The sequence below is a fragment of the Mirounga leonina genome, unplaced genomic scaffold (genome assembly GCF_011800145.1).
Source record: "Mirounga leonina isolate KUSES-001 unplaced genomic scaffold, KU_Mleo_1.0 Mir_171, whole genome shotgun sequence".
In the NCBI taxonomy this organism is placed as follows: Eukaryota; Metazoa; Chordata; class Mammalia; order Carnivora; family Phocidae; genus Mirounga; species Mirounga leonina.
The window spans coordinates 15,496,503-15,510,571 of NW_023270436.1; the positions used below are offsets into that span (position 1 = coordinate 15,496,503).

General features: G+C 46.0%; 1 protein-coding gene across 1 annotated transcript in view; it reads right to left on the reverse strand.

Annotated features, from left to right (window-relative positions):
- Window positions 1-874: 874 nt before the first annotated feature.
- The window catches only part of CIT (citron rho-interacting serine/threonine kinase), a 162,954-nt gene continuing 149,759 nt past the window's right edge, over window positions 875-14,069 (reverse strand). Inside the window, exons 42-49 of the mRNA XM_035017121.1 lie at window positions 12,657-12,749; window positions 10,960-11,068; window positions 10,724-10,852; window positions 10,082-10,162; window positions 8,118-8,196; window positions 7,805-7,984; window positions 2,303-2,603; window positions 875-1,265 (exon numbers count right to left, since the gene is read on the reverse strand). Coding sequence (XP_034873012.1) covers window positions 1,242-1,265; window positions 2,303-2,603; window positions 7,805-7,984; window positions 8,118-8,196; window positions 10,082-10,162; window positions 10,724-10,852; window positions 10,960-11,068; window positions 12,657-12,749 — 996 coding nt within the window. The 3' untranslated portion in view covers window positions 875-1,241. The remainder of the gene's footprint in view (window positions 1,266-2,302; window positions 2,604-7,804; window positions 7,985-8,117; window positions 8,197-10,081; window positions 10,163-10,723; window positions 10,853-10,959; window positions 11,069-12,656; window positions 12,750-14,069) is intronic.

The following is a 14,069-nucleotide window of genomic DNA, read 5'->3' on the forward strand; positions in this document are numbered from 1 at the left end:
GAAGTCACAGTTTCGTGGGGGTAGAACCGTGCTGGATTGTGTGTGAACAGAGTCATCCACGAGGGAGTCGGCAGGAAAGCGGGAAAGTGTGAGTTGGTGGTTTGCTGAAATCCTTCTCTGGTCGTAAGGCTTGAGCGTTTGGTTGGTTGTTCAGTGCTACAGACTGCAGCTTGTTGTGGCCAGTGAGTTGGCAAGTGGTCAGAGGGTCTCAATTCAGCGGGAGCTGTGGTATGGTACTAGTACTTCGGCAGAGCAACCCAAGGGGGGCAGCCAGGTCGGGGGGGGGCAGCACATGCAGTGAACCGCCATGCAGAACTCCCGGATGGGTCTCTTCCCATCCCAGGGTGGGGAACAATGCACTGTCATGGACAGGAGGTGGGCGCCCCCGGTCCCCTCCTGGACCCAGAGACTCCTTAATGCTGGGCTCCGAGCAAGTCTATTGCATGCTTTCCTGGCCAAAGCTATGTGGAAAGCAGGGACAGCAGGCTGGGGAGATGACGCTGAGGGGCAGGGAGGGAGAGCTCCTCGAGGGCCCATGGCCCCAAGTCACTGCCTCCAAGCTGAGGCCCGATGACCTCCGTACATTCTCAGCTGGTGGGAGGGGAAGTCGTCAAGGCCATAAAAGGCAATGAGAACAGTAAACATTTGGCTAAGATGTCACCCTGGGTAAAACAGGGCCATCTGTGAGGATGGACTGGGATAAGAATGAACCTACATGAGCTCAGGAGGTTGGCCAACTGGCGGGGACTCTTCCACAATACGTTTCCGGAGCAAAGACCTGATGGCGTGATCTAGCTAAAAATAACTACAACGGGAAATACATTGCTATTCAAATCTATTAAGAATTCTGTTGTCTTAAAAAAAAAAAAAAAAGGAAATCCAACCAACCCTAGGATCTTAAAGTAGCTATTAAATAGGATTCTAACCACGTTGTAGTTAGCGCAGGTTGGTTTCCTTTGATGAACCGGTAGAGGCTAGAGCTAGGTATAAAAGTTTATGAATGCTCTGAAAGAGTAACAAAGTGCACGGAGGATGACTGCAGGAAGGCGCTGACAGCTCCTAAGAGCCTCGGCCCCTGCACCGCCTGGATGCAGGGTGTCCACACTGAGGTGGCTCTGGGCCCAGCTGTGCCTTGGGGTGGCTGAGCAGATGGGTGCTGGGGGCCCCTTCAGCAGAGTTCCTTAGAGTGTTTGGTGTTTTCCTGCAGATTAAGATGAGGAGTTGGTTTTCCTGGCTGAGATTTACACTGAAGACTGGTCCCAGACCTAGGAGCAAAATGAGGAGGAGTTTTAGCTGAGGGGGCCAGGAGTCCCTGGGCTCGCCCCGCATAATCCCCGTAGGAAGCGTGCCACACTTGGTCTCCCTGTGGCCGTTAACACCAAGTGCTGCCTGGGCCAGCAGCAGCGAGCAGAGCCAAGCCGCTGAGCTCGGGGTTCGTCAGGGAATGTAATTCACGGAAAATTCTCCAAAGCTATGGATGGATCTGTTACACGTACACACACACTTGTCCCCATTTTATCAGTAAATCAGAGGGGCTAAGAAGAAACGCTGACTGGCTTTTCCTCTTCTCTTTATTGGCAGGGGTCCCAACAGTGACCTGTAGGTGGCATTAGGAGAATGTGTTCTAGAAAACCAGCCCCCTTTCTGGCCCCTCCGGGACAGAAAGGTGGCTGTGCTGTCCAGAGGGGGCCCCTGGAACTGGCTAGCCTGCCGAGGAGGCACCAAGCACTCAGACCCTCCCTCTGCTCATGGGGGCCCCCTTGTCTTCAAGACCTCCCACCATCTCTTCATTCGCTAACTTGAAAAATTACATAGATAACACATGCATACAATTTAGAGATTTCAAAAGGCTCAAAGTTCTAGAAGGCAACCACTGTTCCCAGTTTCTGTGTAGCCCTCCAAAAAAAATTATTGATGTACGTGTGTATCTGTATATTTGCTTGAAAAAAATAAGGCATAAACATTTTGCGTAGTATGCTATCATTTGTGTTTAAGAAGGGAGGATACGCATACATATTTGCTTATATGCATAGAATATCTCTAGAAACTGTTAACACTGGTTGCCTCTGGGGAAGGGAATGATCTACCCTAGGGTAGGTACCTATTACATTTTGAGGTACACATGTACACATCATCCATCTGCTTAGAAAGCCCTCTTAAATATGTTTTCTTCCTAAACTTGCTATATGTCCTGAAAAATCTGAATGATAATAAATCCCCCCCCCCTTTTTTTTTTCTAACAGTGGCCCTAAAGGGCCCTCAGCTCCCCAGGTCACTCCTCTGGCCTCAGGATGTGCCTGACCTTGTTAACCTGGGACAGTGGGGTCCTCACAGCTCCCACAGGCAGCCGGCCCCGGCTGCTGTCTTCAAACAGCCTCCCAGGGGAGCGTTCCCTCCGTGTGCTGAGCATCCGGCCTGGGGACTTCTCCCGCTCCAGGGGGCGGCCGGGAGACTTGTCCCTGCGCAGCTCTGTCCGCCCCTCTCGGTAGCGGTGGGGTGTGCTTGGCTCTCGCGGGTGGCTGGGGCCTTCCGGTGGTGCCGGGCTAGAGGCCACACGCTTGGTGATGTGCTCGTTGTACGTTGGCGGGCCTCGCTTGTTGGGGCTGCAGGCAACAGGAAAGGGAGATGCGGAGCTGAGAAGTCATAACCCCAAAGGGGCATCTTCCTCCTCTGAGAAACACCCATGCCCCATCTTTAGTAGAAAAGATCCCACCTGAAGTTCTTCAGGCTTTTTGTTTTCTTTTGGTAGTGAGGACAGGGAAAGAAAGATGACAAAACAAAAAAAAAACAAAAAAGCTTCCTGCTCTCAGTGCAGGTTTTTAATGAGCACCTACTGTGTGCCCAACCCTGTGCTAAGCTCTTTATGTGCTTCGACTCATTAAATCATCATAACAGCTCCACAGGCTAGGAACAAGCATGACCCTCACCGTTCAGACAAGAACCTAGAGCTGCAGAGCTGGGACTCTGACACAGGTCAGTTTGACATCCTAATTCCATCCTGTATCCTACTGACCTGGTATTTTGCAGAGCCTAGAAGGCACAAAGGAAGTCTTTATTTAGGGGTGAGACTGCTACCAGGCCCTTGATACAAGGGAGCAATTTTGAGAAAGCCTGTGCTCATCACTGTCAGCTGCCATCTCTGTCCCCCCTCCTCGGCCTGGTGCTCGGTCACCTCTCCTTCCAGGTGGCTTTCCAAGACTCTTGGGCACCTAATACTGATGTGAGAGGTGTGGGGATCAGGCCTGACAGAATTAGAACACTGAGCAGGACAAATAAAAACAGTATAGTTGGCTCAAAACATGTCCCTGGCCCCAAAGGTTTATAGTAATAACCAAACAATTGAAAACACTGGGGCCTTTTTGTATGGCCCATCCAACCCTCCATCCAGCTCTGGCCTCGATATTTCAAATGAAGATTTCAGCAGATACAGCCCTAACCATCTCTCTGAAGAAGCGAGATCCAGAAACAGAACTGAGAGTCAATTCCTTCCCACTCCAATGTGCAGAAAAAGTACTCAATCCTCATCATCTCAGCACAATTAGAGCTAGGAAAAGGGAATCTACTTAAAATGGGCACATTTTATAGAGAATATTACTTGGAGAACATATTTTGATTGATTGGGGCTTTATCTCAGAAAATAAAAGTAGAAATCAAGAAAGTAAATTTATCCTCATTATTTTTAAAATCTAAATTACAATTGGAATTATATGCCGATTCTAAGACTGAGCCAAGTATGAATCACATACTGATTTAACTCGCTCTAATTTTTGCAACACAATTGTATGCTAATATACTCAATGACATACTTTCTGTCAATGTTGGACTTCTGCAGTAAAGTCAAAGTCATTTCTTCAAAAATGAGAGTGTCATTGATTTTCCCAGAGGCCTATCTTAATCCTTGATATTTAAATCCTTCTCTTTGAAAGGGGCCAAATTTGTTGTTTTTTTCTTCAGTTATTGATCTGCCAGAACCGCTTCTGGCAATGCCCATAATTAAAAACAAAGACATCTACCGGGGGAGGAGAGACTCTAGAGCAAGCTTGAGGGCCAAATCCAGAGAGATTACCTGTTTTTATAAATAAAGTTTTATTGGAACACAGCCATGCCCATCACCAGATGCACTGTCTATAGCTGCTTTCACACAATAGTTGAATAATTGAGACAGACCATATAGCCCACAAAGCCAAAAATATTTACTATCTGAACCTTTACAGAAAAAATTTGCCAATTCCTGCACTACAGTGAAACAGAAAGGTAAGAAGCGATAATTTGATAAGTGATCAGTTCATTGTGAAGATTTTCATGTGATTCTCTGGTTTCCCTGTGCAACTCTTAACTGTGAAGATTCCAGACAACATGCCCAGAAAGCCAGAACCCCCCTGTGCTACATGTCCAGTGAAAAATTTAAGATAACTCAGATTTCAACATCTTGAAATAAAGTTTTATATTCCTCTCTAGTCATGTGGCTTTAAGATACGGAAGACAAAAATAAATAAATTCCAAGTAGGAGAATTATATTAAGCCTATTTGTAATGGAAGGGAAATTATAAAATGTGTCCACAGGGGCCCATCATAAAGCAAGAAGGATGGCTCCAGGAAGACCGTTTGGAATGTTGGCTTAGATTAATGGAATGAGGGCGCCTGGGTGGCTCAGTTGATTGAGCGACTGCCTTCGGCTCAGGTCATGATCCTGGAGTCCCGGGATCGAGTCCCGCATCGGGCTCCCTGCTCGGCGGGGAGTCTGCTTCTCCCTCTGACCCTCCCCCCTCTCATGTGCTCTCTCTCTCTCATTCTCTCTCTCAAATAAATAAATAAAATCTTTTAAAAAAAAAGATTAATGGAATGAAAGAAAATACCTATCATTCTAGGCCAAGTGGGCAATCTCCCATCTCTGTATCCATTAACGACTAATGATCTCCCATGCCAATTTTATGGGGTTTTTTGTTTGTTTGCAAAGAGTTACATTTCCTGCTGTGCTAAACAGACCAGGTCAGTGAGGCCTTGCAGTGAATCACACTCAACCAAGCTGGCCTTCTACATTCTGACCTGCCAAAGCAGCCTGCATAAAAAGACCATTTTATAAGCCAAGAGACAAGCAAAGACTAACTGCAATTTTCTGGACATGCCTGGCCACAGCAGGAAAGCAACAGCATTGTCTCTGCCTCTCCTTCACAGGAACTGGAACTCCTTTCAACCACAGAATAAGCAACTTCTTACAGAGACACTATATAATCTCAAAAGGAAGGTGCCTGCCATCTAATTAGTAAGGCAGTAGAGAAAAAAAAAAAAATTACAGTACTTTGATTTGTTCTTGGCATGACTTGGGAACTACTTAAAATCTCGACATTTTCAGGAGAGAACCATAGTCCTTTGAGCAGTTACTCTTGAGGCAGGGTCAAGCCAAAAGAGGAACTGCTGGTTATTTACCACTTATTTACCACTTCTGGTTTTCTAGCAAGTGCCCGGGATTAAAATTACACTGACCAAACATTTAGACCAACCTCTTGTATTTCAACAGAAGAAAGACTATTCATTAGGACGTAGTCTCAAAATGTTAGATTTATGATGTTCTTTTCCAAGACCTAAGCACTTTTTAAATATTAGAGATAGTTCCTCCACCAAATTGAGAGTCCCTTGAGAATAGAAACATGTCTTCATCAGTGTATCCCCAGCCCCAGATACCTTGTCTAGCACACGGTAGGGGATCCACATAACTCTTTACAGGGTAGACACAGCAGGGCAGAAAATTTAAATCCTAGGTCAGTTAAATATTCCCCTGGGTTAAATAATCTCAGAACTTCTTTGTAGACCAAGAACTTAAAGTTATACATCTCAAACCTACCCATCAACCTGGATCTGGCTCAAAGACTTCTATGTCAAGACAAGGTCAGTCCCACTTCCCACGCACTGCTGGTAGGATTAAAAATGGATATAGCCTTCAGGGAGGAATACTCAGCAACATCTATCAAAATTACAAATGGACATCTGATGTCACCCAACAATTTTTTTCCCTAGGAATTTATCCTACAGATGGATTCCTAAGCATGCAAAATGACATAAGCACAAAGTCATTTAATTTATTACAGCAACAGTCTGTGAACCACCGAAACATCCAGATACAGGAGCAGTTAAATAAATTAAGGTCATACGAAGGCATAAATGCTGTGTAGGCATAAAAAACAATGAAGAAATACTTCTGATACTGACATGGAGCAACCTCCAAGATACATTCAGGTACAGAAGAATGTGCAGTGTGCTATCACCTGTATTAAAAAGGGGAGGAACGCTTCCAGAATGGTACAGTAAGGACTGCTGAAAACCCGTTCCTCCATAAAAGCAACCAGAACACTGAAAACAACTGTCTAAATAAACTTTTCAGAACTCTGGAAATTAACCAAAGACTTGCAATAACTCAAAGAGCAAGAGCATTTATGTAAAAAATAGCTGAATCTCTGTAAGAACAGCAAGCTTTGTGACATGTTAATGTGACCTCTTCCCACCCTTTTCTCCCCAGATCTGCAGTTTTGAAACCAACAGCCCTGTAACCACAGCAGCACTGGAGGGAGATCAGGATTGAAGCCCCAAACCCAGCAAACAGTCCCCATCTGACCTGTCTGGCTACTCCTCTGGCTACCATTCTCCGGGCTTTTTAGCTGACCTGACACAGGATTTGCTTATGAGAAAAGCCCTATTCCCAGATGTTTATCAAAAACAATCAGCAGCAAGTGTTTAACCTGGCAAATACCTGAGGCAGTGATACCAGTTGGGGAAGAGGCTGGCCAAAACACTCAAAAGGCAATCTGGGAATAAGATGTCTACGGGCATTTTGAAATGGTCCCACATATTTGTAGGAATCTAGAAGGCTATGCACACAGGTAAGGCTCTGCAAATGCCCAGGAAAAATCTGAGAAGGCCTCAGTCTCTCAGCTCTGGCTTACTTTGAGCATTGAAGGTATGCCCAACACACACACACACACACACACACACACACAACCCCTCGGCAAAGGGTGGGAGACTTCCTGGTTCAATGCATTGAAGGAAATCTCTGCCCAATCATTAGCAGATGACTAACTTAACCAAGCAGAAACCTGAATGGCCACACATAACAAAGAATACAGACTTTACAGATTTAGTCCCGGAGAGTCACTCAATAAACTGCAACAACAAACGCAGGGGAGGGGTGGGGGTCTGATTTCCAGAGTTGCCACATTATATTATTTGAAATGTTCAGTCTCCCAACAAAAAATTAGAAGACATGCAAAGAAAGAGGAAAGCATGGCCCATACGGAAGGCCTTATTTCTTCTGGGAAATCTTCCCTGGCCCCCATGTCCAGGCTGGCAACGCTCCTCTGGGTTCCCAAGGTGTCTTAAACTACCCCAGTCTGAGCCCCATCCTCCTAGGCTGTGCTGTAATTGCCTGATTGCTCATGTCTCTCGCCCACTGGGCTCTACGAGGGAGGGACTGCATCTGGTTTATGCGGCGCTATACCTCCCATAGCAAGCCCAACTAGTGCGGCAGAATATCTGCTAAAGCAATGAATGCATAATTCATGATCCATTCTAATGCCACTGAGAATACCCAACAGAGAAAGGCCAGACATTTCCCTCCACCTTTTCCAAGGGGGCATTTAAAAATTCTCCCGATACTCGAAAAGGATGGAGTCACTTTCATGCGGTATCTCAAAGAAAGGAGTGGTTTGAGCTTGAAGATTGGGGAAACCTTTGACCAGCTTAGCAAAATTTCCTTCTACCTTACAGAAAAGCACTCTGCATCCTATAATGAAGAAGAGGGGAAGTATGGTACCTGCGGGAGGTGGGGGGGCCCCGGTGGTGGTCAGTGCCAGACTCCTTCACGAGGTTTCCTTTGCAGCAAATGACCCGTAATTTATCCTGGTATGAGGACGCCAGGTAAATCGCTCCTGAGGAAATTGCAGGGCCCAAGTAGCGTGGGTTCGGGATTTCCAAATACGCTCGGGCAGGAGTCCTGAGGAGTTCCAGGTAAGAGTTTACATTCAGGTTACCTCCATTGCTAGGCGGGATGTGAAGAAACAGACACTTGGCCCCGACCCCCGACCCCAACAGCTGAGCTTTTCAAAGCCTGAAAGGGCAATGCTTACCCCAGAGAGGAGCGTGCCTGGATCTCAATGACTTCAAGTGAGTTGAAGTGGGTCACAAACAGATAGGGTTCTCTGTAGGCTGCATGGCCACAACAGAAGAAGAGCATGGAGCAAGGAAGGTTTAAAAGAGGAAATCAAAACCAGGCTGCAGTGCTACCTTGGACCCAGCAATCCCACCTAGAATAATTTAGCCTACACATACATCCACGTGCCAACATAATGAGGCATGTTCAAGTTTACTCACTGCCATGTTGTCAGAGCAGAAGATGGGAACCAAATCAAGGGTACGTTATAGGGGGTCAGTTAAATATATTAGGGTTCAACTGTGGGATTTTGCACAGCTATAAAAATGCATGAAGCTATGTACGGATGCATAAAAAACCCTGAGGTATGTTTTACTTAGTGTGCAAAGCAAGATTCAGAATAATGTGTAAAGTGTGGCACCACACTGATTTAAAAAAAAAGTGTGTGGGGGGGGGAGGATAAGAATATATTTTCGAGGCGCCTGGGTGGCTCAGTCGTTAAGCGTCTGCCTTTGGCTCAGGTCATGATCCTGGGTCCTGGGATCGAGCCCCACATCGGGCTCTGCTCTGCGGGAAGCCTGCTTCTCCCTCTCCCACTTCCCCCTGCTTGTGTTCCCTCTCTTGGTGTGTCTCTCTCTGTCAAATAAATAAATAAAATCTTAAAAATACATTTATTTTTTCTTATGCATCTGTATTTGCACAAAGCACTGAAAGGATAAGAAGCAGGAGTTTCCCCCCCATCTTGGGGGAGTGGGGATGGAGAATTGGAGAGATAGGTTATATGGGTGAGACTTTTCATAGTATACCTTTTTAAACTGTTTAATTCTGTACATTTTCAAAAAAAAAAAAAAGACTGAGTTCAAAGATAATTAAATATTTCTAATCTTAATACTATATGTCTATATCATAGCATCAGTGAAACTCTAGGATATGATGGGAGCCTTTTCTGTCTTAAAAGGAAAAGGAAATTATCACTATTATCCCTTGTGGTAAACCAAGACTTTGGTTTTGGACAATGAGTCATGCCTCCCGGTACTCAGGCCCTAGTGGAGCCTCCTCGCCTTGAATCTAGGCGGACCCCGTGGCTGCTTTAACCAGTAGAATGTGGTGGAAGCAACAAAGGCCAGCCAGCTTCTACTTTCGCACTCCTGGAAGAAGCCCATGTGGAGAGGAACTGAGGTCTCCAGCCTCCAGCCTCCAGCCCCCAGCCCCGGCTGAGTTTCCACCAACTATACCAATTGGCCGCCATTTTGTGAGGCCATTTTGGACTTTCTAGTTATCCCAGTGCCCCCACTGGTACCACATGAAGCAGAACTGTCCAGTCAAGCCTCAGCATCTTGGGCAATAATAAGTTGTTGTTGTCTTGTCCATATGCAGCAAAAGAGAAACCAAATAGCCTTGACGGGTATTTTAGCCATAACAGTGTTTCTGAACATTTACACCAATATGTGTGTACGTATTTGTACATGTGTGCGTGTTTATGTATATAGGTGTTTATGCGTGACCCAGCAGCTCCAATTTTAGGGCTTATGAGCAGCAGATACTAGGTAAGTGTGCAGAGATTAGTGCAAGATGTTCAAGAATGAGCATGACCTACATGCTCTGCCTAATTAGAACTGGTTAAATTGACAGGTGTTCAGCTATGCCATGGAGTACTCTGCAGCCTTTGAAATGATTTAAATAAATTCACAGGGAATGCTCTCCTTTCTTCATGAGAACCTAACAAATATTTCACAAGGCTGGTGGATCTGGCATATGCAGTTCTTCATCAAGCATCAGAATCTTTGCCCTGAACACTTCACGGGACTACGACCTATGGCACTTGGTGTCTAATGTAATCCACAGGCATAGCGCATAAACCAAAAAGGATTCCACCTGCAATTCTTTCCTAGAACTCCAGCTGCTGGCAGAATAGAGCCCTCCAGACCCTGGTTCACTTACCAAAGGCCAAAGGTAAGCGACTCCACTTGAGATCGTCTGTGCGGCTACGTCTTCCATAAGAATCCACGAACACCCCAAATTCTGCAAGGAGTTTGAGCCGGGGGGCGTCGGCACAGTCAGAGGCAACAGAATCAATGACACTACACACTTTGCCAGAAGAACAAGGGATTGAGCCCAGGGGACCAGCAGCCACATTTAACTGGATCGTTAAGACCTGAGGACCTTTGCTGAGCCACGTCTCTCAGAGATGTGTTAAAGGAAAGTGGGAGAGACAGGAAAGAAGGAGCAAAGCGGGGAGGAGGAAGAGACGGGAGACATGGAGGAAGGGAAAGGGAAGAAACAGAGACCCAGACACAGGGAGGAAGAGACAGGAGGCCCCAGAGATTTGCCGTGGGGGAGGGGAAGGGAAAGGAGGAATAAAAAAGAATGAAGAGAAACACCAAAAGAAAACCCAAGAAAGAAGGAACGGAAAAGAGAGAAAGGAAAGGGAGAGAGAGAAGCAAGGGGCGGAGAAGGAAAGAAGTGGCTGCTCTCAGGACAGAGTATGATGGAGCTGGACCGGGCGAGAGCCCTGGTGGGGGTCTGGGACTCCCGGCGCCCGCAAGCCCTCAGGACAGTGGCCGGCAGGGAGCCCCAACTCACCGTGGAAGCAGAGCAGGTATTCCTCCCGCTGCCCTGCGCTGTTCACCTGCACGATCGAGACAGGGAAACTGTTGGAAGAGGAGGCAAACACAGCAGGCGCCAAGGAATGGTCATTCTTATCCAGGAATTCTGTAAAGGCAGGTGGGAAGCGGGACGTCAGGGAGGAGCCAGAGTTGGCGGCGAGGCCAGGGCAGAGATTGGCGGGGGGGGGGGGTGCGGGTGGACTAGGACCCTACCCTCAAGCGTGTACTGCTTCATGTCAATTTCGTAGAATTTATTGGTTCCAATGAGGATACTGTAATTGGTGAAGTGGATGCAGCTGCAGGGCTCTGAGGTCTCTATCTCCTGAGACAGAGGGTAGAAGAAAACGATGTGAGTTAACACAGGGCAGCCCATTTCCACTGCTATTCCATTTCCCCCTCAGGCATCTCACCGAGCCTTGGAGACGGTCGCCTCTGGACTTGCTCACGTTCTCGGCCACACAAAGCACACACACTCAATCCTTTCACGTCCCCCATGAAGACTAATAATTCCTTTGCTACCTCTGTGTTCTTTGCAACCCAGACCAAGAAAATAATATCAAATGGCAGCCCAAAAAAGAGAAACACCATTTCAATGGAAAGGTTGCATTCAAAGACAGATCTTTAAAAATAATAAATTATTATCTGAGGAAAAAGACTGGAAAACACAGGGCTGGTTAGAGGGAGTGGTTTTAGCTTCCTTCTTTTTGTGAGCTAAGTTTCTAACACGAACCTCTATTACCTATATAATTATTCTCATCACTGTTGTTGTCATCTCTTCCCTTCCCCTCCGCCATGGCAAATCTCTGGGTCCTCCTGTCTATTAGTGATCAGCTTTCTAATTACTTCCACTTGTTTTCAGGCCCATCCCAATATTTTCAAAAACCTAGGCATGCTTATTCAAAATGGTGGCCAAGAATTATAAAGCAGCACTGATTTCTGAGGCTTTTCCTAAAGCTAACAGTTCAAAATCTAATCTGCACTATCACCACTGCATATTTACTGAGCAGCTGGTAAGTATGAGGAGACGTTTAGGCAACATGACACAGTGAAAGCAGGGAACAATCAAACTCCAGAGTTTTGGTCTCAACTTTGTAACAGGATCTCAGCCGGCCTCAATGGCCTCACCTGAAAATTGGGGATTACCACCCGTGCATTTCAGGGCTGTTGTGAAAAGTGTTTGTAAAATAGTCAGCTGGGTCTTTGGTACCAGTAGGTGATCAATAAAATTAAACAAACGAACAGCCCACCCAGGATGAAACTGTTTCCCTAACACATAATGACCCTTATATATTCACCCCACATTGCACTTGAGACTAATCGTGAAGGCACCTGAAATAAATTAGGCTTACAACAGGTGGAGTTTTCCTAATCTAGGGACAACGGCCAGCCTCTGGAAGGGAGGCAAATGATCTAATGTGCACCTTGTCCACACTGCAGTCACCATCACCACCACTCTGCTCCACGGAGAATCAGCTCCCTAATTACAGCTAGGAACACAGTGAGCACTGGCTTTTCCAAAAGTTATTAATGGAAACGTCTAGGATCCGACAAAGATTCTGTTAAGTGTGGCCAGGGACTGCTAGCTTCTCAGAGAGCTCTTTCCTTTTTTATGCTAATTTAAAAGTGTCTCTTCCATCAGCCTGCTTCCTTTCCCCTTAACAAAGAGCTGAATTCACTGGGCTGGCTGGAGAGGCAGCTCAGAGGCAGGAGAAAGAAAGTGAGAAGGAAAACTGCAGCTACTCAGGGCTCTGGAGCTTTCTCCAGGAAGGAAGGGTGTGTCTGCTTGTCCGTCTCTCTCTCTCTCTGGAGGTCACCCAGGCTGAAGGGACCGGGCACACACTGGTCCCTGAGGCAGCACGCTTTCCACGCTAAGTGGGGGAACAGCAGGATGGCCGAGGCCCAGGACTTACTTTCCGAATGCAGTACTTGCTGAGGTTTTCGTTGTAGCGGAGAAGGACAACTTTGCTGGGCGTGGCTGCGCAGATGCAGAGCCCGTTCTCAATCTGAAAAGCGATCAGGGAAACGAAAAGAAAGAGAGGGTCACTGGTGTGTATGCTGGCTCCAGAGCAAAACTAGGAACGTGACACCAATTTAGAGCAGAGTTTCTCCACCTCGGTATTACTGACGCCAGACCAGATGATTCTCTGTGGCGAGCGGCTGTTCTGTGCATTGTAGGGTGTTTAGCAGCAACCCTGGGCTCTACCCTCTAGATGCCAATGGCACAACCACCAGCTGTGAAGGCCAAAAATGTCTCCAGACACTGCCCAGTGTTCCCTACGGGAGAGAACTGCCCCTGCATAAGAACCACTGATTTAACAAAGACCTGCCAAAGGCCCCTGGAAATCCCGTGACACGACACACATTTGCTAGATGGTGTCTCTAGCACCTTCTGCTAGAGACTGGGTCTTTTGACGATCTTACCCTGAGGGAGGAAGGCAGTAGAAATTACCTCAAGAATTTAGAGACTGTGGTTCAAAGAAAAAAGTTCTTAGCTAAGATCTGTGTACGTGGAGTTCTCTTTTTCTGGAAAGCTGAATCACTCTTACTTCGCCTCCCAATATCAGGTCTTTGTCATTTCACCAAGGGCGAAAGAAGCTTCTCAAATCAGTACTGACATGAAGGTCAGCAGTTGGGGGGGAGGGGTGGAATGAGATGGGATGGGAGAGGGAAGGAACACACAGGAAAATGGAAACTGTTAGTAATGTTCTAGCTCTTGGGGTGGGTAGTGAGTTTGGGGATGTTTATATTATTAGATGTTATAATTTTATAATGTACCTATTTTTTAGTAGTTCCAACACTGTAAAATGCCCATTTCTAGGTAACTCATCATTCACAGAAGAAATCGTAAGAAACTTAAAAATACGTGGAATGATAAAAATTTACAGGATGTGACTAAAATTGTAGTTAGAGGGAAAATGTATGGCCTTAAAAGGCTTATCTTAAAAAAAAAGACCTGAAAATTAATTAGCTAAACAAGAGATTAGAAAGAGAACAACGGAAGAAAGCCAGAGTAAACTGAAGGAAGGAAAAACAAAGATTAAGGAAAAAGCAAAAATCAATGATAAATAAGATAATGCTATCATAGCAAGAATCAGTACAGCCCAAAGCTGCTCCTTTATAAAGATTAGTAAAATCGGTATAATGCTGATGAAATTAAGATGAATGAGAGATCCAGCACAAGTAATATTAGGGATAAAAAAAATGCAACAGCTATAAGAGAATATACAACAAAGAACAAAAAGCAGAAAAAAGGAGAGGAAAAAACTGTTCTCTTTAAAAAGAAGAATTGATAAAACTGAAAAGGTACAGTGTTCCTTGCTGGG